Source organism: Trachemys scripta, chromosome 3, assembly GCF_013100865.1.
Source record: "Trachemys scripta elegans isolate TJP31775 chromosome 3, CAS_Tse_1.0, whole genome shotgun sequence".
NCBI lineage: Eukaryota > Metazoa > Chordata > Testudines > Emydidae > Trachemys > Trachemys scripta.
In genome coordinates, this window is record NC_048300.1 from 40,981,308 (window position 1) to 41,006,223 (window position 24,916).

At 42.0% G+C, this 24,916-nt stretch overlaps 1 protein-coding gene across 5 annotated transcripts in view; it reads left to right on the forward strand.

Annotated features, from left to right (window-relative positions):
- HHAT (hedgehog acyltransferase) overlaps window positions 1-24,916 on the forward strand; it is a 330,296-nt gene that overhangs the window by 189,403 nt on the left and 115,977 nt on the right. For all 5 annotated transcript variants that reach the window (XM_034764509.1, XM_034764514.1, XM_034764512.1 and 2 more), the window contains one exon: window positions 16,701-16,902. In XM_034764509.1, coding sequence (XP_034620400.1) covers window positions 16,701-16,902 — 202 coding nt within the window. The remainder of the gene's footprint in view (window positions 1-16,700; window positions 16,903-24,916) is intronic.

Here is a 24,916-nt window from a genome sequence, read left to right on the forward strand (position 1 = left end):
CAGATGAATAATCAGAGTTGCAAGCTTGGTGACCACTGAGACCTAGGTGGATCCTGAGGAGAGAATCTTAGTACCAACATAGGCACTCATGTCTTCCTAAGACTCCAGTCCACCCAGTACCATGGCATACCTTATGGGAAGAACACAAGCTTACTATGGACTTGTTCTGGGTGTCATCCACAGCTGGAGAAATAGTCAGATATTTTGTGGCTAGAGCAACTGTGGCAGCGTGGACTAGGTCCAGAGGCCCCCTGCTGAAGGCCTCTCTGCCCTGTGTCACCCTGCCCCAGAATAGAGCAGCAAGAAGTCCTCCAAGCAGCCTAGAGTGGCAGCAGAAGTGTGGCCAATCAGAGAGGCTGCTGTAGTGACCAATAAGGGACCAGAAGGGCCAGATAAAAGGCAAACAGCAGAGCAAAACCTTCAGTTTCTGCATGGAGCTTGATGAAGGAGGACCGGGTGGCTGGCTAGATGAACAGCAGGACCACGGACAGCTCACTTCAGAGAGCTCACCAGACAGAACTGAGCCCAGGGAAGGCCGCCAAAGACCGGGTTCCTGGCTGGCTGAACGAGCAGCAGGACCCCAAAAAGGTCAGTGTGGGCAGGCTGACCCCAGGGTACTGAGCACTGAACCCGGCCAGACCAGACAAGGGTACTGAGATGAGTCCTGCTGGTCTGGCTGCAGCCTGAGCCAAGGGAGGGCTGCTGAAAAGACATCAGCTGAGGGTACTGAGATGGGACCTGGCTGGGTGGTTGAAGAAGGTAGTGTCTCTGGGAAGAAGTATAAGAGTTACGGCCTCATACCAGGGCTGTAATAAGAACTCAGGCCTACATACCCCGGAAGGAGGGGACAGTGTACGCAGCTCAGCCGGAGGGCTGAGTCGCTGAAGACCCACCGAGAGAACCATCGGCCGGGGGATGCTCGCAAGAGGCGGGTGCCACCCTAATATAAGAACTAAAACCAAAGCAGGCTGGCACCCAACTAACCAAAGAGGGGGCTGTCTGCGAGAGGTGGGTGCTGCCCCCCAAGAAAGACTGATCACAACCATATCGGCCACAGAAAAGGGGGTGCTCATGAGAGGCGGGTGCCGACCCCATTACAGCAACAAAAACAGTAGATTAAAAATATTGTAATAAATCACAGTGTTTATAAAATAAACAAAAGTTCTTTGAGTGATTGCTCATATCGATTCCAATTAGGTGTGTGGAGTCCCCTGGAGTGGCACCTCCATAGCGCTCTATATATGACCCTGCCAACCCGGTGCCTCCTCAGATCCTTCTTACTGCCAGTGACGGTCATTGGAACTGTGGCGTCTTGCTCAGCAAGCTCTCCGCATTTCTCTAGCTTCTATCTACTTTAGTGTTTGATTTCCGTAGTTAGCTTAGTTAGTGTAGTGTTAATAGTTTGCTGTCGGGTTGCGGGGATTCCCCTCCAACCTGACCGCGCTCTCCCTGGGAACTCAGGGCATGCCTAAGTCCCAGGGGTTCAAGCCCTGCAACAAGCCTGTGCTAACGGGCAAATCCCACAACGCTTGCTAAAAGTGTCTGGGGGAAGCACATCAGGAGAATAAGTGCAGGATTTGCAAAGGGTTTCACCTGAGAACGAAGAAAGAGCGGGACTTTAGACTGAAGCAACTCCTCATGGAGGCGGCACTTAGACCGCAACCAGCATTGGCACGGCAGGACCTGGCACTGAGTGCATCAGTGCATAGTGCCCCAGCAGCAGTGGAGATGGCATCGTGGAAGGATTCTGGATGAGACCCTTGGCACCGCCGCTCTCCGGTATGGAAACAGTCGGCGACGACTCGGCACTGGTCCCATTCCCTGGGTCAGAAGCGGCACTGGAAACAAAGGAGGAGTGGTTCCCCGACTTCGGGACCCAACCCATTGGAACCGGACAGTGGGGCGCGTCCCAGTGAGGAGCCCCCAGTGCCAAAAACTTTGGAGCCGGCACCATTGACTTCGGTCCCGCAAAGGGGGCCATTGAGTCTGGTGCAATTGAACTCACTGTGTCAGGTGGTGGAGGAGGTGCAACTGCCTTCCATCCCAGACACATTTGAGGCTGTGAAAGACCTCATAGAAATGGCTGCACCGCAGTCCCCAGCCCTTCGCGCCAAGCCTCTGATACCACAGCATGCGTCACTGTCCCAGGGAAATCCTGCAATGCTCTGCCCCTCAGTGCCACCTGAGACAAGATACTGCTCGGAGTTTTGGAGCGGGCCCGATGCAAGCTGGCACAGGGCAAACCAGACAGGGGTGTGGCACCATGGCCCGCACAGTGGCAGGGACCAGTGCAGTGGCCATTTTGGACCCCTTGGGTGTACCACCAGGCCCAGGGCACCCAGTCCAGAGGCTCCCATTCAGCTGCGTCCGAGGGGTGGGCGGGGTTCAGGCATAGTTGTAATTTGACTTTTATTTTGGGTGGGCAGGGGCCGGCGGGGCAGGGGCCAGCTCTGCACAGTGGGGTCTATGGAGTGAGTGCCACCTCCACCCCCTGACTCACCTCAGCAGGCCACCTACCTCTGTGGGTTGTGTGTGTGGGGGGATGCCACCAAATATTGTAACTCAAAGGTCTGGGGCTTAGCTCAAAAAGTTTGAAAACAGGTCAGGGTGCAGAGAGAGCGGTAGCTTGATGCAGGGAGGGGGGTAGCTAGAGGCTATGTGTGGGCACGGTGTAGCTCAGAGTGCAGGGAGGGGTAGCTAGGGGCTGTGTGGGGGCAGGGGCTGTGTGTGGGCAGGGTGTAGCTCAGGGTGCAGGAAGGGTTTAGCTCAGGGTGCAGGGAGGGGATAGCTTGGTGCAGGGAGGGAGGTAGCTAGGGGCTGTGTGAGGGCAGTGGGGTAGCTCAGGGTTCAGGGAGGAGGGTATTTAGGGGCTGTGTGCCGGGAGAGCTCCCCTGCGGTCCTTGTTCCCCAAGGGCTCTGCCAGCCATGAAGCTGGGTCCCCCCTGCCCAGGTGGTTCTTATCGGCTGCATGAACAAAGGAGGCTGGGAGCTGAGGAGCAGCTTCAACTCCCTGCACCAGCAGCAGCAGGAGACGAGGGAATGCAGCAGCTGCCTGCTCCGTGTCACCAGCCAGAGCAGCAGCTGTCCCACACTGCCCAGCTCTGGCTTCCTGCCTCCGACCTGGCCAGCGGCGGGGAGAAAGGGAGGTGGAGGAGTGTGTGTGTGTGGAGCTGCCCCAGGACTGCCCTGCTCTTGCAGTGTAGTTTCGAGTGGGGCAACACGCCTGTGCCTCCCAATTCTGTCCCATGGGAAGCACTGGGGCTCGGGGCTCTGAGATTCAGCCCCGCTGCTCCCGGCTTCCATCCCGCAGGGGGCACCAGGGATTGGGGCTTCAACCCCGCAGATCCTGGCTTCAGGCATGCGGGAGGTGCAGGGGCTGGGGCTCTGGGTTTTAGCCATGGGGCCCCTGGGCTGGGGGGCTGTGGACCCGCTGTTGAGAACTGCTAATCTACTTATTTTTCCTGAGAAATCTCCATTGAATACATTTCCTTTATAGTGGATTCTTTCCTTTACATTATAGTGGATTCTTTCCTTGATGGGTGTTGATGAGCCATTAACCATTGTCTGTGTAACTGAAAGGCTGTTTGTGGGTGTTCCCAACCTCACATCGTATTTCAGTAACACATATAGCAAAGCTTCATAACTTTACATACAATGGTAGCACCTACAATCCAAGAGGATATTAATGTTCAACAGATCAAGACTTTAAAAATGATACCTCACAAGGCATACTTTGTAAAAAAAAATATATATATCAAAATTATATGACAGTGGTGAATATGGGAATTTGGGGGTTTCAGGGTGCTGCTTTGAGATACGGAGTGTCACAACCTTTCAAAGTGTTCTAAGCTAATCCAATAAAAGTGTGTCACACAGGGAGTTATACCATATAACTGCATTGCTATAAGTTCACATCTTAACTTATACCGGTATAACTTTCCCATATAGACAAGCCCTAAATAGGATGTCTCTTCTAGGTCTCTTCTCCCATTTCCTCTCATAGCATAGGAGTCTAAATTTAAAATAAAATATAGTGGTATTTTCCAACATGGAAGATGGAGGCGGAAGCCAATTCTGAGGCTTTTATATCAGTCTTGTCTGTGTCAGCAGATCTAGAGCTATTCAGATTTCATTTAGTGAAGGAGTTTTTTATACATGTTCTGTTACTGCTCAGAACACTTGAAGCCATGCACCTTTGTGCTACCATGTTGTCAGATCTCACCTGCTAAATCAATTCTGAAATGGAAGACTCCCAAAGAGTATCTAAATACTGCAGGAAGTTGTTTTAGCTATTTATTAGGAAGCAGTCTTTATTTTGAATCAGTCATCTTCCAATACCCCACGTTTGTATAAGGGAACACTATTTTGCAGGAGGTGTGGTCTTTGGTGTGAGAAGTGAAACCAGAATCCTAATGACTTGTGATCTCATGACACTCTTAATAAGAATAGGGTTATAGTTTGCCCTATGTCTGTAGTTTAAATTTGGTTAGTGTATTCTTCACTTTCTATGCTGAATGCAAGCATAGTGGTGCTGGGCTCTGCTAAATACTTCAGTGTCTAACCTCAGAAATGGCTTTTCAATACTCAGTAGTATTGATCTGTGTGTAATTTGATTCATTTGCGGAGTACTCTGGGATTTTTCAAGATGAGAGACACTGTATATAGAGTAAGCCATTAAAAAGTGAATATTTGCCAATCATTACTACATAATTATTGCAGGTATCTCTTATTCTGTGGTAATCAGAGATCTTATTATGTGATAACCATTGGCAAAGGTTGATTCATAGATCTAAAAGCCAGAAGGGACCATTATAACAATCCAGTCTGACCTCCAAATTTTTAAAAGATTGGTTTTTTGTTTTTTTTTTGTGAAGGGATGGGATAAAATGTGCTGTAGGGACAGAAATTAGCCTGGGGTAGCCATGGCTGACTGGTTTTCTTGCTTCCTCAACTTGTTTTCTGTAGTTCCACCTATGACTGTCCTGTGAGTTTTTTGAAATATTGAAAATATTGTCATCTTGGCTCAGGACCAACTTCAATTGTCATTCTTGGATCCTCTGCTTGGTAGCATATAGAGTAGTCACTAGATTGTTGGGCTAGCTGTGTAGGTGCATACTCATTTATTTTATCAGCTGAAAACGTCCTACAACTTGCTAACAAAAAGCCCACTAAAACAAGGATAAAATGTAGGCTTCAGCCCTGTTGAGCATCACAGATTTGGCTTCCGTACCCACGCATTCTATTCAGCAAGAATCTTGATGGCACCATGGGAACTTTCCGTGTCCAAATATATGCCACAATCTTCTGAGAGCTGCTGAAGCTGGAGATTGACCCACTTATGGAACACTAATCCTGTCTTCTCAGAGCCAAAAATGTATTTAAGGAGGTTATTTGTAGGCATTGTTAAAGTTAACTGAGCTTGGAACTGAACTAGCATGCAAGCAGAGATAAAAGCCACTTGGTCAAATCCATCTGTGCTTAGATATGGCAGTGGCAAAAGACAGGGTGAATATCCTGGGATGGAAAAAGTGTCTTAAATGCTTAAACCCAATATTTCTTCCCAGATCTCAGTAGGTAAAACCATTTAAAAAAATCTAGAAAGAGTTACATTTGTGATTGTGTGTGACATAGGCAAGAATTAGGAGTAAGTGAACATTCTCATTCACACCTGCTTTAAGGCTACGTATCAAATTGTTCTAATGCAGCTGGTGGAGATACTATCATGCAGATATTATGAATTGTTTAGTGTCAAGGTGAATCAACAAAGACTGTATTTGGTCCTAGAATGCCTGCCTGCTAACAGCTAGAGACCCAGTGTTAAGGAGTATACATTTTTACATTCTGAGTCAGTGCTAGGGTTCAACTCTGCTGAATAATTATGCATCTGCTAGTAGTATCTGCACAAATACAAATTTTGTTGGACTGTTTCATTATTACCCTAATTAATATTAGCAGCAGCAGGGTTAGTTCTGGTATTAGTGTGTATTTTGATATGTGCCATTGTTAAACCCTTCGAGCCAAATTCAGACCTATTTTAAGTAGCAGTTATGGAATAATGACTAATGTGGTTTTGCTACCTACCACAGCTCTGAATTTGGCCCTAAGTCTTGAGGGCTTGTCTTTAAATGTGGTACAAAACTGCAAATGTGCTGGGCCTGGGGCGCGGGCACTTGGACAGGCCGGGGGCCGGCGCGGTGCTGGGCCGGGGGCCGAGCCGGGGGTGCGGGCACTTGGCCGGGGGCCCCAGCTGGGCAGGAGACACCGGGGCCAGAGCCTCTTGGCCTGGGCCGGCCGGCCACTGAAGGGAGACGCTCGGCCAGGGGGGCCAGACTGAGCCGCGCCGCACCCCGCCCCATCTTACCTGCTGCCTCCCTGTTTCAGGCTTCCCGTGAACATTTGATTCGCGGGAAGCAGGGGAGGGGGAGGAGCAGGGGGTGGAGCGTTCAGGGGAGGGGGCAGAGTTGGGGCGGGGCTGGGCACGGGGAAGGGGCGGAGTTGGGGCGGGGCCAGGGACCCATGGAGTGTCCTCTTTTTTAAAAATTAAAATATGGTAACCCTACCAAATTGCGAATGTTTAAACATGCAGTTAAGGTCAAATGTAAATTCTTTCGATCTGTGGATGTATGTCCCATGTTTGCACATGCAAAAGGTTTTTTACAAATGCAAATACTGGGTGAACAGACTTAGAGGTTGCCTCTTAAAGTTTTGTTTTTGTTGGTACAAGTTGTTGTTTTGTTGTTTTAAGCTATGTGGGAAAAGCAAATGCTCTTTATAAACAAAGAAGAAAAATGAGGAGTAGCAGCAATTGCAAGTACAAATAATGTTGTGCGGTTCCTGAATGCCTAATGTTCCCAGGGATTTGGTTTGGAAGAATCAGTTCTGCAATGTGGTATGTGAAACAAATCACATTCATTAGCTCCGTGACTAATCATGTCATGACTCTGCAAGGTTACTCAAGGAGTCAATCAAACATGCTGATCGACCTCAGGAAGAGCTATACATTCCTGCACTGTTTTCTTTTTCACCATCTTCACATTTGAGATGCTAAGAATCTTAGCTGTCTAGTGCAAAAGGCAAAAGAAAACAATGCTACCAGTCTCTTAGGTGCCACAAGGACTCCTCGTTGCTAGAGCTATTCATGTTCACTTCTTTGAGCATTAGGGACCCAAAGTTGTTATTGAAGAACATTCACTGATTATAAGGGTCAGGTTCTCAAAGCATAATGCAACCTGAAAACAGTGCATTTCCAAATGGCTGCTGACAGCTTTTACAAAATCTAAGCTATTCTTGTGCTTATTGCAAACATCACTGAAGTATATGGGGACAGTTCACATAGATCAGAATAGCGTCAAATAAAATCTTCCCCAAATATAGAACATATGCTTTGTGACTCTCCACAGCAACCAAAAGCTTTTCTGATAATATCTTTGGTGGTGGATAGCAACCTGTAGATGAATTATCTGGGCTAGAGTTTAGCAAATAATTCACAACAAATTATTCAGCAAATTTTGCCGTTCTTTCTGTTTGCAGATTGACTGTGAACGATCACAAAATTCTCAAATGTGCAATATTCATTATTCAAAATTAATGACTTTCTTCATCAATAAACCTTTGACAATCATTCTCAAATTGAAGATAATTACAATTCACAGTTTTGTTTCTCTTATCTCATTGGATGATTTCTGTAAATAATTGTCACAATGCTAACTGTGAGGTTTATTGCATTGGTTCGTTATGTAAGTTATCCAGTTAAGGAAAAGAAACAGTATCCTATGGCTTATGTAACTGCCAAGAGATGTTGAATTTTAGACTCTAGATTTGATTGTAAGCTTTTTGGGTCAAGGATTGTCATTTGTTGTTAATTTGTGCAGTGCCTAGCTCAATGGACCTTGATTTAGTGGAGGCTTCTAAGTGCTCCTGCATTATAAACAATAATAATTAATAAAATGCACAGTTCATAATGGCCAATTCAGCATTCAAACATACATTTCAAAATTCACTTGTGCCAAATAGTCGAGCAGTCAAGTTTAAAATTAACTTCTCACAAGTAAAGCTCAAGTATTGAAATGTTCACAGACAGCAAATGAGAGGTTTGCAAATAAGGTTAAATCAAAATACATTTTCAATTTCAAACAAAGATTCACAAATAACATTTACTACTATTCATTCAACTGTAGTAAGTACATTCCAAGGCCTGCATGTGAGTAAAATCCTGGACAAGTACATGCCCTGTATGTCTTGATGTATGGCCCCAATTCAGGAAAGCATTTAAGCATGAGCTGAAGTCCATCCCTGTTCAGCACATCACTTAAGCACATACTTAACTTTAGGCACATGGTTCAGTCCCATTGAAGTCAATGAGAGTTAAATACATGACTAAAATTAAGCACCTACTTAAGTGCTGTACTGAATTGGGGCCTATAAGGTTAAAACCAGTTAAGTGTCCTGTAGGAGTTGAAAATGTTCCTCATAACTATTCCTGGAGTCATCCAAACAAAATTTGTTAGAAGCAAGAGGTATTCTAAGATGATGAGTTTATTAATGTGGTGTCTTTATTTTTTTTATATTGCCACTTGTAACAAACTAAAGAAATGATTATTGGTTTTGAAAGTTTTTCTCCATAAATAAATGTCACTTTTAAATACCTCAGTAATTATGTTTGTATTTGTGTTACTGCAGGGATTTGAAGGGTAACATTTACATATTTTATCTTATTCACCAATGTTCGCCTAGTGAGTTAAAATTATGATATCCTGTGTAAATGGAGCGGCTTGCCTGTTGTAGATAAGCTGACTTAAGTCGTTCAGGCTTGTACTAAAAGAAGTGTGCCCAGTTTCTTGGAAGAGACAACTATACAATCATACCATGGTCTCTAAAAGTAACATGGTGTGTAATGAGCAAAGTATAAAGTACAAAAAAACCTGTGGAAGTTTCTACTGTTTTGAGAAAGTAAAATGCTTCTGAACGATCTAATCCAGTGGCTTGGCCTCTTACTTCCTGTTTCACAGCCTGACTTTCTCAATTGAAGCAGGAAGTCAGTGGGTACCATGGGCTCTGTGAGATAGCTTCTTGATGCCTGTCAGGAGCATAGCTATTGCAATATATGGTGGCTGGAGATGTAGGGTGGGAAGGCTGGCTGTATGGCAGTTTTTAAAGAGACATTGTGGTGGCTGTACTGAGTGCATTTACCTTGTATTACATTTATCTTGCATTTTCTCTTCTGTTATAGTTTTGTTCTGCAATTTGTTCTTGCAACTTTGTTCTACTAATAAATGCACAGCTTGCCTGAGTTTTGGTTCTGTTATTTTTGGTAAGATTTTTCCTTGCTCTTACATGATGAGAAGACATAATGAGGAGAAAAGATAGATAAAGGAAAACTTCTGATGCTTGCTTCATATGTGCTCTGTTGACTGATCAGTCATACACCAGTACATTGTAGCTTCTTAACCCTGGCTGGCATGCTCTGATATCCTCCTGCAGGTTCTCCTTCACTTTGGACAAGGATACTTAGGCTAAAAGAGTATCATGCTGGTTGTGGTGATGGTATCATACAGTTCAGTTTTTCAAAACTGCTTAAGATTGGAGAGTCTTTAGAAGAGGAACAGGAAAGTAAAAAAAATAGAAGGGACTAATAGGAGATGGTAGCAGGCATCTGAATACTTACACCTCAGGATCTCACCAATCCAGTGGAGGTAGCCTGACATCTTCATTGATCTGTTTGCAGCTTGGACGTACCAAACAGTGCCTCAGAGTGTAAAGACAAAGGTGTTGTATTTGTGATAAGATCTCTGGGCCTCAAGTATCCCAAATATGGCACTGTACTCCTCTTTCTAAAATATCCAAAAGGGGCATGGCCAACTATCATTCTCCCATCTGGTTGCTGGGACTCCCAACTTTTCTTCTTTTCATCAACAATTTTAGGTGAAGATCTTTTGCCACTATTTACCCACTTTGGGTCAGCAAGACTTTTAATCGCCCACAAAATTGTAGACCCTATTGTGCAGTTTCAGTAATGCTGCAACATATTAACACCAAATCTTTAAGATGTGTCTGCATCCTTCTCCTTGCATACATATGGTATACATCTACTCCAGTTACAAACCATTAAGGAACCCTGTCTGGAATGTGTTCTTCTGAGCCACATTGATGTGTCATATAGACCTGGGAGTGCAGTGGCTAATATTAAAGAGTTAGTATTTGCTAATAGTCATTTGAAACAGTGGTTTCTGAGCTGCCACAGTTATTCCTCTTCTTAGAATAGGAAATAATTATAGGCACTCTGTGATAATTGTTGGCAAGTGTTAACTTTTTAATGAATATATTTGGATATTAGGGTAAAATGTAACATTTATAGAAAGTAAAGTAACAATCGGGGGCTGTGATATTATCCCTATGGTACAGTACTTCAACATAGAATGATATCCAATATTGTACCACTTTGGTTTTTAGCTCGGTAAAACAGAAGGCCGACATGCTGCAGTACATTGGTATGTATGCATGTACAAACACAGGAGTATATACACGCATGCACATAGATATATATGAACAGGTACTGATACATTTACATTGCTGCTTTGGAATAAAAATTAATACAGGTGTGTTGAATTGGGCTCAGGCTACATCTACACTACAGGGGGGGGGTCGATTTAAGATACGCAAATTTATTTGCGTAGCTGAATTCGACGTATCGCAGCCGACTTACCCCGCTGTAGGGACGGCGGCAAAATCGACCTCTGCAGCTTCCCGTCGATGGCGCTTACTCCCACCTCTGCTGGTGGAGTAAGAGCGTCGATTCGGGGATCGATTGTCGCATCCCGATGTGACGCGATAAATCGATCCCCGAGAGGTGGATTTCTACCCGCCGATTCAGGTGGGTAGTGTAGACCCAGCCTCAGACTTCCTGATCAAAGCCAGAAGTGATGGTCAACCTCCTGCAGTTGATCAGTAGCATCTCCTGAACAACCATCATTGGCCCCTTCTATTTTGTGGTTAGATATCAAGAAGTGCTATTGAAAGGATTTTAGTAAGGAAGAAGCATTGGTCAGAATGGAAGATAGGTGAAAAGTGAATAAAACCACATCCTTAAAACATAAAATTGCTGTAGTCATTGCCTCTTCATTAATGGCAAGAGCCTAAAGAGGAAGTAAGGAAAAACAATAATAAAAATAAACAATTGTTTTTTATTTATGAAAACTGAAATAATTATATCTTTCCCAGAAATCTTAATGGTTAGTAAACTGAAGAGTCTAGCATCTTGTTTTACAGTTTTCTGAAGTACTGTACAAAACTGTCTCCTCTTCTGTTCTTTTTTTAAGCTTTCCAATACCTTTTGTACAAGTTTCAGATGTGTCCATTTTATGAGACCTAATATTGAATTCTAAAATTCAGCTCAGCACCAGCTGCTACGTTGAATGCAAAGATTGCATGCTATCCTACAAGAAGGTTTAGATACTGAGAAAAGGTGAGATATGATATAGCTAGGGTATGCTTGCTAATATCAGACTCTCCTCAACTGAGTTTGACCTAAGGCCAAGTTTCTAGTCTGTGGAAGAGCTATGAAAAAGTGATAACATAGGAAAATGAGCATCTGTTATAAAACTGAAGACACAAAGCAGGCAATTAAATTCTGGTGGTCTGATCCTGCATTCTTTTTATGCCCCAAATTCAAGTCTACAGGAAATTTAGGTGCACAGAGAAGGTGGCCCTAGGTTCTCCTTTCTGTTTTTTAAATTACTTTGCACATGTAGCTTTTTATCTTCCTGCACTGCACTGGCATTGTATTGGATTTCACTCCAGGAACCTCTTGTATCCACTTTTAGGCTGGAGTAAATGCAATGCAAGTTATTGGCCAGTTACTTTTTCTCTTTCACTTTTGCTTAACTTTTTTCACAGCTTAGATGTAAATTGATTTCCTTATCAATTGTTATTATTTCACAGGCTGAAGCTAATGTGTCACCTCTGTCTCTACACTAGTCACAATCACTCACTGGCTTACTCCTCCTTACATTTTATTGTCTATGATAAAGATGGCCTTTTAATAGTAAATGGATATTGATCTAAACATGTAGAGAACGATTAAGAAACTATCTTAATAATCACTATGCTTACGAATAAGCAAAGTACTTTTGGTAATGAAAAAGCACTTTTATGGTAGAATCTGTTTTACAAGCCACCACTATCCTCATCAAAGCTGCACAAAATAACTGGAGTAGAGCCCCCAAGTCTGGCCATGAGATGACTTATCTGAATGACCTAATGTGCAAACAGGACCAGTCATTGTGAAGTGTAAACACAAATACATAGTTCTAGTGTAATTTATGCATGCTATACGGTGAAGTATGTACATGTTTTTTCATGATTTGAATAAACTAATTCTTAAGCTCCTCTAAGATGCTAACACAAGCTATTCAGCCTGCATAAAAGAGAGGCAGACAAAATGGCAGAGGCAGCTTGGGAGGAGTCCTACAGCAATCAGAAGCATGTACTGCCTGCTGTAACAGCTGCTTAAAAATGCCAGGGTAGAGGCCTTGTAATGCAGCCTACCTGGAAGTCAGTGGGTTACTACCAGGAATGTTGACTAGAAGTCAGAATGCTTTGTCAGTACTTTTCTTAGGGTAGGTCTACACTACCCGGTAGTTCGGCGGCAAGCAAATCGAACTTCTGGGTTCGACTTATCGCGTCTTGTCTGGACAAGATAAGTTCAACCCGGAAGTGCTCGCCGTCGACTGCGGTACTCCAGCTCGGCGAGAGGAGTACCGCGAAGTCGACGGGGGAGCCTGCCTGCCGCGTCTGGACCGAGGTAAGTTCAAACTAAGGTACTTCGAACTTCAGCTACGTTATTCACGTAGCTGAAGTTGCGTACCTTAGTTCGAATTGGGGGGTTAGTGTAGACCAGGCCTTACTCTTGTATAGGAGTGCTAGAGAAGGAAGAGGCTCTGTCCTCTCTTCCCAGTCCCCACACATAGGTAGTCAGCATGCAGCTCTGTAGTGACAGGTTAAATGCTACTAAATATAGACAGTTTTTGGTTCACACACAACGTGCAAGGATGACACAGTATTTTAAAGAGTAATATTGAAAGCTGCATGCAAGGCTTTAGCCACATGACTCCCACTTTAATCAGTGAGAATTATAGAGCTAAAACGTCACTTGACTCTGAAAATTCACTGGGGAGTTTTCTAAACAAAATTTAAACTAATGCTGCTAATTAACCAACTGCTGGCATTAAACACTAAAAGTCAGAAAACTGTGCCCATTTTTCTCAGCACAGCAATCTGAACACTCACCTGGTGAGAGCCATTTGTGGCCATGTAAACCAATCTGAAATTGAAAAAATCAGTTTTTAATTAAAACTGGCATTTCTAAGCCTATTACTGGTAATATCCACCTTGGCAAAAATAGATATTGTTTGTGCTAACAGTAGCATTAGGAGCTCAGCACAAGAGATTGTAAAACAGTTTCCATACTGCTTGAATATCAGGAAGAAGACTTTGTTGTATGGAAAATGTTAATCATTATCTAGACATTAAGGGCCAGTCCAGCTCCCAGTGAAGTCAATAAAAGACTTCCATTGGTGTCAATGTTTACAGAATTGGATCTTTAATACATGAGTCAGGTCCTTGAGCTCCTTATTCGTCTGTAATTCTGGGTTTGTTATAAACGATGTCACACGTCCATAAGATGGTGTAACAGGGTATACGTTCTCTTTTGAGTTCTGAGGGGAACCCTCCTGAGCCAGTAAAACCCTGCTTCAGCTTTGCCTGTAAGAATCCCCGTGGGACGAGAATGCTATCCGTGAAGAGAAAAGAGGTGGTCTTGGCAAAACAGGGATTTACAGAGCGGTCTACTTTGCTGATGCTGGCTTTAGGGCCTAAAGCTGGCATTCTCTGAGCTGGCTGGCTTGGAGCCACTTCTCTCTCCCAGCCTAATGGATGAGGCTGGCTGTTGGTGGTTACAACGTTCCATGTCTGAAAACCAGAAGAGTAGTCCACAGAGGAAACGATTATTAGCAATACTAACTAAAAGCAAGGCATGATGGGAAATAAAGGGAGTATATAAACAGTAGCCTTATCACAAAATAGAGTCCAAAAGGCACTCAAGCTGTTCTGACAGTCTGTCCTGAAAAGTGTGGGTAAGAAGAAAAAACTCTTCTTCTGTCTCTTATTTTTGTAATCCTTTGTTTTGTAATGATTTTGATGTGGACACATGTGAAGTGTTTGAAACAGTCAGAGAGTCGCTATGTCTTTTGTAGCAGGTTTCAGTAAAGGCCCCACAGGGGATCTTTCTATTTAGATTCCAAATACATGCCTCTTTGACCTGCAACAGGTGGCGACATATGGCAGAATACTGAGACAAGGCAATTTAATTACAAATGTGTATTATTCAAAAATGCAATTTACAATTTGTATGTAATGAGAAAAGATAGAACCAGAGCAGAAAATAATAACAAATGCCATATACAGATATAACTGTTGTATTTTCTGTCAATAGTCATACATTTTTATTTATTTTAGAAACACTTTATGAAAGTGTTTGAATGCAAAAATCAATATAAATGTAATAAGATTTTCTCTGTAGTGAGTGCTCCATATATGCACAAAGATATATTAATGTTAATACATTATGTCTAGTGAGATGGTAGCATTTGAAAATCATTGCATCACTTTTTTCATTTATATTACCTTTAATCATTATTATCATTTACCTTAGCTCTCATCCAATGATTGGGCCTATGACTTCAGAGATTAAGAGTAAAATGCTACGTTCATCTACCTAATAAGTTTTAAAATTAGTACTTACACTGTAATGTCTCTGAGTCTAGAATTTGATAAACGAACAGCACCATTTCCCTGGAGAAGTGCCATTGATTAATTTGCTGAATATAAATAGATTAGTACAGAATGTCGTCACCCTGAAAGAAGGTTGACTAAACTGAGTTGCCAGTGGTAACTAAAAAAAAAAAAAAAAAAAAGTAGCTAGAACGTATACTTACCATTAACATACACAAACAGAAATCATAACTTCCTTGGATGAGAGTCCTCTCCGTCTTTTCATATTTGTGCCTGATCCTTCAAAGTGGGGCATATAGAGGGATTTAGCTTTCTCTAAAGTCAATGGGAGTTACTGGACCTCAGTAATGGAAAGATTCTTTCTTTCTTTCTTCCTCAGAAATACAATGTCAAACTTCATGATTATGTTATGGTTGGTATTTTAATACAAAATAAACATGTGAATTGTAAATCCTAGAGTCACATGAATTACAGAAAATGGCTATGTCTAAGTTACTTCCAACTCTCTCTCTTGTTAGATATTTTTAAACTATATATTGTGACAGACCCAGACCAGTGGGGTACAGGAGTCTGGTAGAGGGCAGATATACTGGTCACTGGATGAGTAGTTTTCTGTTTCCTGAGTGACCAGAGCAGGGGCTGCACTAGGGTAATCAGGAACCTGCTAGAACCCGTTAAGGCAGGCAGGCTAATTAGGGCACCTGGAGCCAATTAAGAAGAAGCTTCTAGAATCAATTAAGGCAGGCTAATCAGGGCACCTGGGTTTTAAAAGGAGCTCACTTCAGTTTGTGGGGCGAGTGTGAGGAGCTGGGAGCAAAAGGCGCCAGGAGCCGAGAGGGTGTGCTGCTGGAGGACTGAGGAGCACAAGCGTTATCAGACACCAGGAGGAAGGTCCTGTGGTGAGAATAAGGAAAGTGTTTGGAGGAGGCCATGGGGAAGTAGCCCAGGGAGTTGTAGCTGTCATGCAGCTGTTACAGGAGGCACTATAGACAGCTGCAGTCCACAGGGCCCTGGGCTGGAACCCGGAGTAGAGGGCGGGCCTGGGTTCCCCCCAAACCTCCCAATTGACCTGGACTGTGGGTTCTTCCAGAGGGCAAGGTCTCTGGGCTGTTCCCCAACCCACATGGTGAATCTCTGAGGCAAGAAAATAAGCCAGTAAGGACCCACAAAGATAGAGGAGGAACTTTGTCATTCTCTCTCTCTATATATATAGAGAGAGCGATTTATTTTTGTATGGGTACCATGAAAGATGAGTACCCGGGTATGATCAAGATGATTAAATACTAGAGCTGTCTAGAAAAGGTAAAGTATTTTCTATGCAAAGTTTTCAAAAAAGATTCACAGAATTTGTTGCCAAAAATTTGATAGACTATAGTTTTGTATAGAGAAAAGGCTGTTTTTTGTTTGTTTAAAAATATCTAACAAAAATTTCTATTAGTTCTATGAAATACTGATTCATAAAACCATTAAGTATGTGTAAAAATCATCAGACATTGTATAAGTAAAAAATAAGCAAGTTAGTTTTAAGATAAGTATTTAACATTTTATTGTTTTTGTTTTTGAGAGAATCTTTATTATTCTAAATTCATGGGAGGTTGGTTATATGAACTTCCTTCTTACATAAATTGATTTCCTTCTACACCAAGTGGGAGTGGAGTTTAGCCAGTGTTCACTTAATGCAAATTTCTGTGGTCCATAGACCTATCTTCTTGACAAATGCTGTATGTTAACATTTCATGAAGTTGTCTGCTGCTTTGCAGAAACTATGTCAAGTTCTGGAATGGGAAAATGTCGGGTCATTAGTCAAATGAGTCCTAACCCTGCTCTAAAATCAAATTTATTTTGCAGCGGATACATTACCAAGATTTTAATAAGGTCTTAATAACATTGCTTATTTATCATTTCCCCTGCAGGTACATCTACATCCCAATGGGAGGATCCCGTGGCAGTATGTTTGGGATGTTGTTTTCCACAGCCATCACTTTTTCTTTTGTAAGCTATTGGCACGGGGGCCATAACTACCTTTGGTTCTGGGCAGCACTTAACTGGCTTGGAGTAATTGCAGAAAATGGAGTCAAGAGGCTACTTTCAGTTTCACTTGTTCGAGACTTAATTGTAAGTTGAATCCCCTTGTGCTTCATGTTCATTTGAAATTCAAGTTTGGATTTTTTTTAGAGCTAGATTAAACTTAGTACTTAATGGATACAATGGTTGGTGCATTTTCCCCAGTCTGCCTACACTGCATAAGTAAAGATGTGCAGTACGTCAGCTAACCAAACTGTGAGGGCTAGCAGTAGTGCAGACATGTTCTATGCTATGGTAGTGTGAGCAAACAATGGCCAAGTTAATATAGCATCAAAATTAGGAGGTAACTTATCTGATTTCTAATTTCACTCTGGGCTGCCATTTTGATTGCTTTATGCTATTTAAAAGTAATTATAAATTAGGAATGTGTCTTATTTAGTTACATCTCTTAAAATAAGTTTGTATCAGCCTCCCATAGTAAAATGCACTAGTGTGATGTACTGGGAATCATATGGCACCAAAAGGTTGAGTAAGGATAGCAAATTTGTCCTTAAAGAATTCAGTACCGACTCCGATGCTGCTCTCTCTTCTCCCAGACCTGATATCACAGAACCAGGGTGGAATGCTCCACCCAAACCTCAACACTCTCCACATGACAGTTTGGAAGCTCCATGGTTAAATCCCGAAGAGCTGGCCTGTTTGGAGCAAGTCCATCAGGTTCTGCTAGGTAACAGGAAGCTCTCTACCAGAGCTGCATGCCTTGCCAAGTGGAAGCGTTTTTCCATTTAGTCTTCCCAGCAAGGTCTCTTGCCCATCCGGTCGTCACTGCAAACCATTCTGGAGTATTTGCTACATCTGAAACCACAAGGTCTGGCAATTTCATCAGTTAAAGTACACCTGGCATCGATTTTTGGCGTTTCACATCCCGGTAGATGAGTGATCAGTGTTTTTCACATGAGATGACCATTTGTTTTCTCAAGGGCCTAGAAAGACTACACCCCACAGTTTCGGGAGCCCATTCTCCTGTGGGACTTAAACCTGGTCATGTCAAAACACACAGGCCCCTTATTTGAGCTACTGGCAACATGTCCCCTGTTGTACTTTTCCTGGAAGGTGGTCTTTTTGATGGCTATCACTTCAGCCAGGAGGGTCTCAGAGATCAGGGCCCTTATGTCAGAACCCCGTTCACTGTCTTCTTTAAGGACAAGGTACAACTTCGTCCTCATCCTACGTTCCTCCCAAAGGTGGTTTTGCAATTTCACAGTAATCAAGCTATTTTTTTCCCCTGAAACTACATGCGAACAGGGAGGAGCAACATCTCCACATACTGGCTTTCTATATTGAGAGCACAATATAGACCGTAGACCACGCAGCTCTTTGTGGCAGTAACATACAGGATGAAGGGCCTTCCTATTTCAGCTCAGAGGATTGCATCCTGGATCACATTGTGCATCCACACATGCTACAAGCAGGCGGGGGTCCCACCACCAGCTATAGTGATGGCCCATTTTACGAGGGTGCAAGCTTTGTCAGCGGTGTTCCTGTCCAGGTGCCAATCCAGGATATCTGCAAAGTGGCAATTTGGTTGTCGGTACATACATTTTCGTCCCTCTGTGCCATCACCCAGCAAGCTAAAGATGACGCTCAGTTTGGTCAAGCTGTGTTGCAGTCAGCATGTCCATGCATTCTGATCCCAACTCCCATGGTACTGCTTGGGAGTCACCTAACATGCAATGCACATGTGCAAGCACTTGAATTAAAAACAGTTACTAATGTTGTTGTTCTTCGAGATGTGTGTTGCACGTGTCCATTCCATGACCCACCCTTCTAACTCTGTTGGAGTTGACTGGCAAGAAAGAACTGAGGGAGTTCAGGGTCGACAGGACCTCTTATACCAGCGCATGAGCACCTGGCACCACAGGATACTAGCGCTGACCCAATGGATATCTTTGAAAGAAAAATGTCTGGCGACTGTGCACACAGCGCCCGCACACCTAGTGTGCAATGGATGTGCAACAAATCTCGAAAAACAACGGTTATAGAAAGGTTAGTAACTGTTTGGTTTTTTTACTGACTCATGTAGCAGCACCTGTACCACTAACTCAAACATGTGCATTATAAATACTTGCAGTGCAACTGAGATACACAGTGCAATTGAGATGCACGCAGGTGTAAAGATTTTATTTCAACAGGAAGTCTAGTTGAAGCTAGACAAATTCAGACTGGAAATAAGGTTTAAAATTTTAACAGTGAGAGTAAATTAATCATTGGAATAATTTACCAAATGTTTTGGTGGCTTCTCCATCGCTGACAATTTTAAATCAAGATTGGATGTTTTTCTAAAAGATCCGCTGTGGGAATTATTTTGGGGAGGTTCTGTGGCCTGTGTTACACAGGAGGCCAGACTAGGTGATCATAATGCTCCCTTCTGGCCTTAGAATTTTTTAATCCCTTCACTGGGTTGGCTCTCCAGGGGCTAATAGATGTAAAAAGCTTATTTTTGTGACACAAATAAGCAGATGTGATTCTGAATAAACACAGGGAGCAGAATACGTCTGAGTGACATTTTTACACAGTCAGTTTGCTGACCCTAACCCTGCAACATAGTTAAAGTTGTGTTAGAGTTCAGTGTTACAGGAGCTTTAAACCTTTATTTTATAAAAATCAAGTTGAAATTGCATTAAACTCATGGAATCTAAACTTTGAGCACTACTTGAATGTTTGTGGTTGTTTGCTGAAAAATGAACGGATACAGAGAATACCAAGAGTTTATAAATCACCTCTTTTGGCATTTTTTCATGGGATCATCTCACTTTTTCTTTGTACCTCTTTTGCAAGTAATCTAAAGCATTCTGAGACCCCTCTTTGGCACGTTGTTGCTCCTCATGCACTGATTAGATATAGGCATAAGGAGAATCAGGCACTATATTTCCTATTTTCACAAGTACAGTTGCACTGTATTCAGAGTGAACTGGACATACACCTCTACCTCGATATAATGCTGTCTCGGGAGCCAAAAAATCTTACCATGTTATAGGTGAAACCGCGTTATATCGAACTTGCTTTGATCCACCGGAGTGCGCAGCCCCGCCCTTCCCAGAGCACTGCTTTACCATGTTATATCCGAATTCATGTTATATCGGGTCGCATTATATTGAGGCAGAGGCGTATTGAAATTAAAACATGGTCCAAAACATGTTGTTTTCACAGCTCTGAATGAAATTTGATGGTTTTCTTTGAGGTTTTACTCCACCATTTGGGCTTAAATTAACCTGGATGCAATATTTGAGGGGAGAGAAACTACATGAACAGAAACCATCTCGAAAGTTTGTTGAAACTGATCTTAATTAAAAAAAAAAAAGTTTGATCTGAAATCAGTCAGTTCTCTTTCAGTTCCTTACCAGTGCTGTGCTTTATGCATCCAGCTTAGAGTAGTCCCCCAACTGTACTGTTTTCTTTTTGTGATTCACTGAGAAATATTGCTGTATGAAGTTATCAAAAAGCATTTATGGAAAAATACAAATACCCTAAAGGAAACTACAGTGAAACTCAGTAATATTTTAATCCATTTATCAAAGCACTTTTATTTCTCCATTCAAAGCAGATGAAACAGTAATAAATATTGTGCAAAGAAAACTGGTCCGTATCCGAGGCATTTTATTAAAGTTAAAAAAATAAAAAGTGGCTTTTGGCAACTCTTGTTTCTTTTAGAGTCCCATTGCTTGGGACACTTGAAACTAGACTCAACAAAGTAATAGAGTTTTGTAGCCCACAATCCTAAATTAGTCCCTGATACAGGGGAAAAAGGTCCCAGTCCTGCTCCATTGGAAGTCAATGGCAGAATTTCTGTCGATGTTAAAAAAGCAGTATCAGGCCATTTTAAAAAACAGATTTCTAGGATTCTGTGATTTAGTCTGCTCTATTTGAAGTAAGAAAATAAACCATACATTTGCATATATTTAAGATATAACAAGTTGGCTCCCCCCATTAAATGATTATTTTAACTAACTTATTACTTGATGTTCTTTATTATAGCTTTTGGACAGTTTCCAAAAATTCCATTACAAAAAATAATAATAATAATGTAAAGAGATGCTGTCAGCCATTCTTGGGTTTAAATGGTTCCTGCTAAATTTTTTTAATCTCAATTGAAACCATAACATTTACATTCCTGTTTCTTCCACATTAAAATGCAAGACGTGTGTCTCAAGCTAGGAAAGAAACTAAAATTAAATGGAATGTAACTTTTTAAAAAATACTGTAGTTAATGAACCTGTGGCTTATTAATTAAAACTAAAAATGTTGTCCTTAAAGAACTAAGCACAGAAGTGAATCAATTTGAAAGCATCCATTTATTTTAAACACTGTCTATTTTACAATGATGGGCACTATCCCTTTATACAATCTTTTAGTCTTTTTGTCTAAAATATTTCACCAAGTTTTGTATTTAAATTTGCATTTATGACTGCAGTAAAATAGAATGATAAGTCAATTTCAATGTACCATAACTCTGACACAAGGCATCAGTGGTCAAAGCACTAGCTTTCTTTGTGGTTTCAGAAAAGAGGTGTTATTTTTTTTAATCCTTTTTTGCACATATAGGTCCAGTTTCGTAGTAATAATTTCCATATTTTTCATATTGTCTTAATGCACAGCAGAGTTTCTTTTTATAAAAATGAATTTCACTTGTTTACCTCCATAGTAAAATAACTCCTACAGTACTGGGGACCAGAGGCAAGAATGGTGACATTCGTATTTTCAGCTTTGGAGAGAGCTTTATTTTAGTAATTTTAAGAACAGGGTTTTTTTTTATTTTGTTTAAATAAAACAGTGTATTTTGCAATCTCTGAGTCCTATCCTTGGAGCTATAGAAATCTGCAGACATTAAGATGTCAGTTTTTATGTCCTGAACCTGTAAAGAGGTAGACATGAGTAACTTTACTCAGGAAGTTTTCCATTAAAATCATGAGTTAAGTTGCTCATGTGCATAGGTGTTGGCAGGATTGGGCCTTATCCTACAAACACTTGCTCCTATATGTAAATGTACTGATGTGAATAGTCCTGTTAAAGGCAATGTGACTAATAACACAAGTAAAGTTGGTCACATTTGTTAACTGTTTGCTAGATCAGGGCCTAAAGGCCAGTAAAGTCAATGGAAAGACACCCATTGACTGGATCCTGTGGCTATAAATAGTTAACAATGCATTTTTGAAAGGAAAATTCATTCTTAGGAATGTAATTCGCCTAAATTAAATAAGGGAACTATAATGCCCCTGCAGCACCTGAACCTCAGTTATAGCCTCTCAACATGGGTCCCACACTCTTTTGGGCTTTATCCAGGTAATTCAGGGTGCTCAGCACCTCCCAGAGGATTAAGCCTTTAATGAGCACATGCCTCTTCAGTACGTTAAGACATGCTTAGCTAGTTTCCAGCACATACTAAGCTTTGATGACCTTTATTATGCAGGAAATGTATCACTTCATTTGCTGGATGTAAATTTTTCTGTCATTTACTGTATGAGGGTCAAGAGCCTATATCTAAACCTTTCTCTTTTAAATGACAGAATGATGGATGTACTTGCACATTTTACTTGAAACATATTGGTTCTATTAGATGAAAGCTATTTCCAGTAATAGTTTCTGCATAATGGATGACCTTTTATTTGGACTGAAATCTATTTTATTTATTTATTTCCTTAAGCTGTAGGTTTGGAAGATTTACCCCCTTTCCCTGCCTCTGAGCAGCTGTACGGAGTTGGAATAACATACATAGTTTTAAAACATATAACTTAGACTCTCACTCCAGGATGCCATTTATTGAGATTCCCAGTGTTGTCATCTCCTGAGACAACAAAAGCCTGAGTAATGGATGGGCTGATATTCCAAAGGTCAGCTCATTTGGATTCTGCAGGACCAAATGAGGGAGTGATGTCCAGAGCTGACAGCCCTCTACCTAGGATGTACTCAGACCTTCAAATCTATGGGAGCATAAGGAAGAGTACCCACCTGACCACAGTGATCCCATTGGCTCAGAGAGAGAGAGAGAAGGATTCTCAGGTAGCCAGAACCCATATGACTTTACAAATCAATTTAAACTCCATCAGTTGTCCCAGAAGTGAACAGTAGCAGATCCCACTCAATATACCCTTCCAGCTTGACTGTGAACCACTGATAACTACTCTCTGGGAATGGTTTTCCGACCAGTTCTGCACCCACCTTATAGTAGCTCCATCTAGGTTGTATTTCCCTAGTTTGTTTATGAGAAGGTAATGCAAGACCGTATCAAAAGCTTTACTAAAGTCAAGATATACCACATCTAACACTTCGCCCCATTCACAAGGCTTGTTACCCTGTTAAAGAAAGCTATTAGGTTGGTTTGACACCATTTGTTCTTGACAAATCCATGCTGACTGTTAATTATCACCTTATTATCTTCTGGGTGTCTGCAAATTAATTGATTGCACTGAAGTTAAGCTGACTGGTCTGTAATTCCCCTGGTTTCATTCCCCTTTTTATAGATGGACACTGTGGGTATGTCTATACTATCTGCTGGATCGGCGGGCAGCGATCTATCTAGCAGGGGTTGATTTATCGCATCTAGTCTAGACACGATAAATCGACCCCCCCGAGCGCTCTCCCGTCGACTCCTGTATTCCACCGGAGGCTCAGGCAGAATCGACGGGGGAGTGGCAGCAGTCGACTCACCGCAGTGAAGACACTGCGGTGAGTAGATCTAAGTACATCGACTTCAGCTATGTTATTCACGTAGCTATGTTATTCACGTAGCTGAAGTTGCGTAACTTAGATCAATCTCTTTCCCTCCCCCCCGGCCCCTCCTGAGTGTAGACCAGGCCTATATTTGCCCTTTTCCAGTCCTCTGGGATCTCACCCATCTTCCATGACTTTTCAAAGATAATTGCTAATGTCTCAGATATCTCCTCAGTTAGCTCTTTGAGTATTCTAGGATGTATTTAATCAGGCCCTGGTGACTTGAAAACATCTAACTTGTCTAAGTAATTTTTAACTTGTTCTTTCCCTAGTTTTGCATCTTATCCTGCCTCATTTTTACTGGCATTCATTAAATTAGATGTGCAATTGCTACTAAACTTTTTGGTGAAAACTGAAACGAAAAAGTCATTTAGCACTTCTGCCATTTTCTGTCATTGTTTTTTCTCCCTCATTGAGTAATGGGCCTGTCCTTTCCTTGGTCTTCCCCTTGCTTCTAATATATTTATAGACTGTTTTCTTTTTACCCTTTATGTCTCTAGCTAGTTTAATCTTGTTTTGTGCCTTGGCCTTTCTAATTTAGTCCCTACATACTTGTGTTGTTTATGTTCATTCTTTGTAATTTGACCTAGTTTCCACTTTTTGAGTTTCAGATCATTGAAGATCTCCTGGTTAAGCCAGGGTGGTCTCTTCCCATACTTCCTATATTTCCTATGCAGTGAGATAGTTTGCTCTTGTGCCCTTAATAATGTCTCTTTGAAAACTGCCAACTGTCTTCAGTTGTTTTTTGCCTTAGACTTGCTTCCAAGGGATCTTACCTACCAACTACGTGAGTTTGCTAAAGTCTGCCTTCTTGAAATCCATTTTCTTTATTGTGCTGTTTTCCCTCCTACCATGCCTTAGAATCATGAACTCTATCATTTCATGATCACTTTCACCCAAGCTGCCTTCCACTTTCAAATTCTCAACTAGTTCTTCCCTCATTGTCAAAATCAAATCTAAAACACCATCTCCCCTACTGGCTTTCTCCACCTTCTGGAAAAAAAAATTATCTCCAATACATTCCAAGAACTTGTTGAATAATTTGTGCCCTACTGTGTTATTTTCCCAACAGATGTCTGGGTAGTTGAAGTCTCCCATCACCAAGTCCTGTTGCTTTGGATGATTTTGTTAGTTGTTTATACAAAGCCTCATCTGGGAAGCTTATCTTCTTGGTTAGGTGGTCTGTAATAGACCCCTACCATGACATCGCCCTTGTTTTTTACTCCTTTTATCCTTACACAGAGATTTTCGACAAGTCTGTTTCCTAACGGCTCAGATACGGGCTCCTGGCAGGCAACATACCTCCTGGGATGCTATGTCAGGCCAACAGACAGGT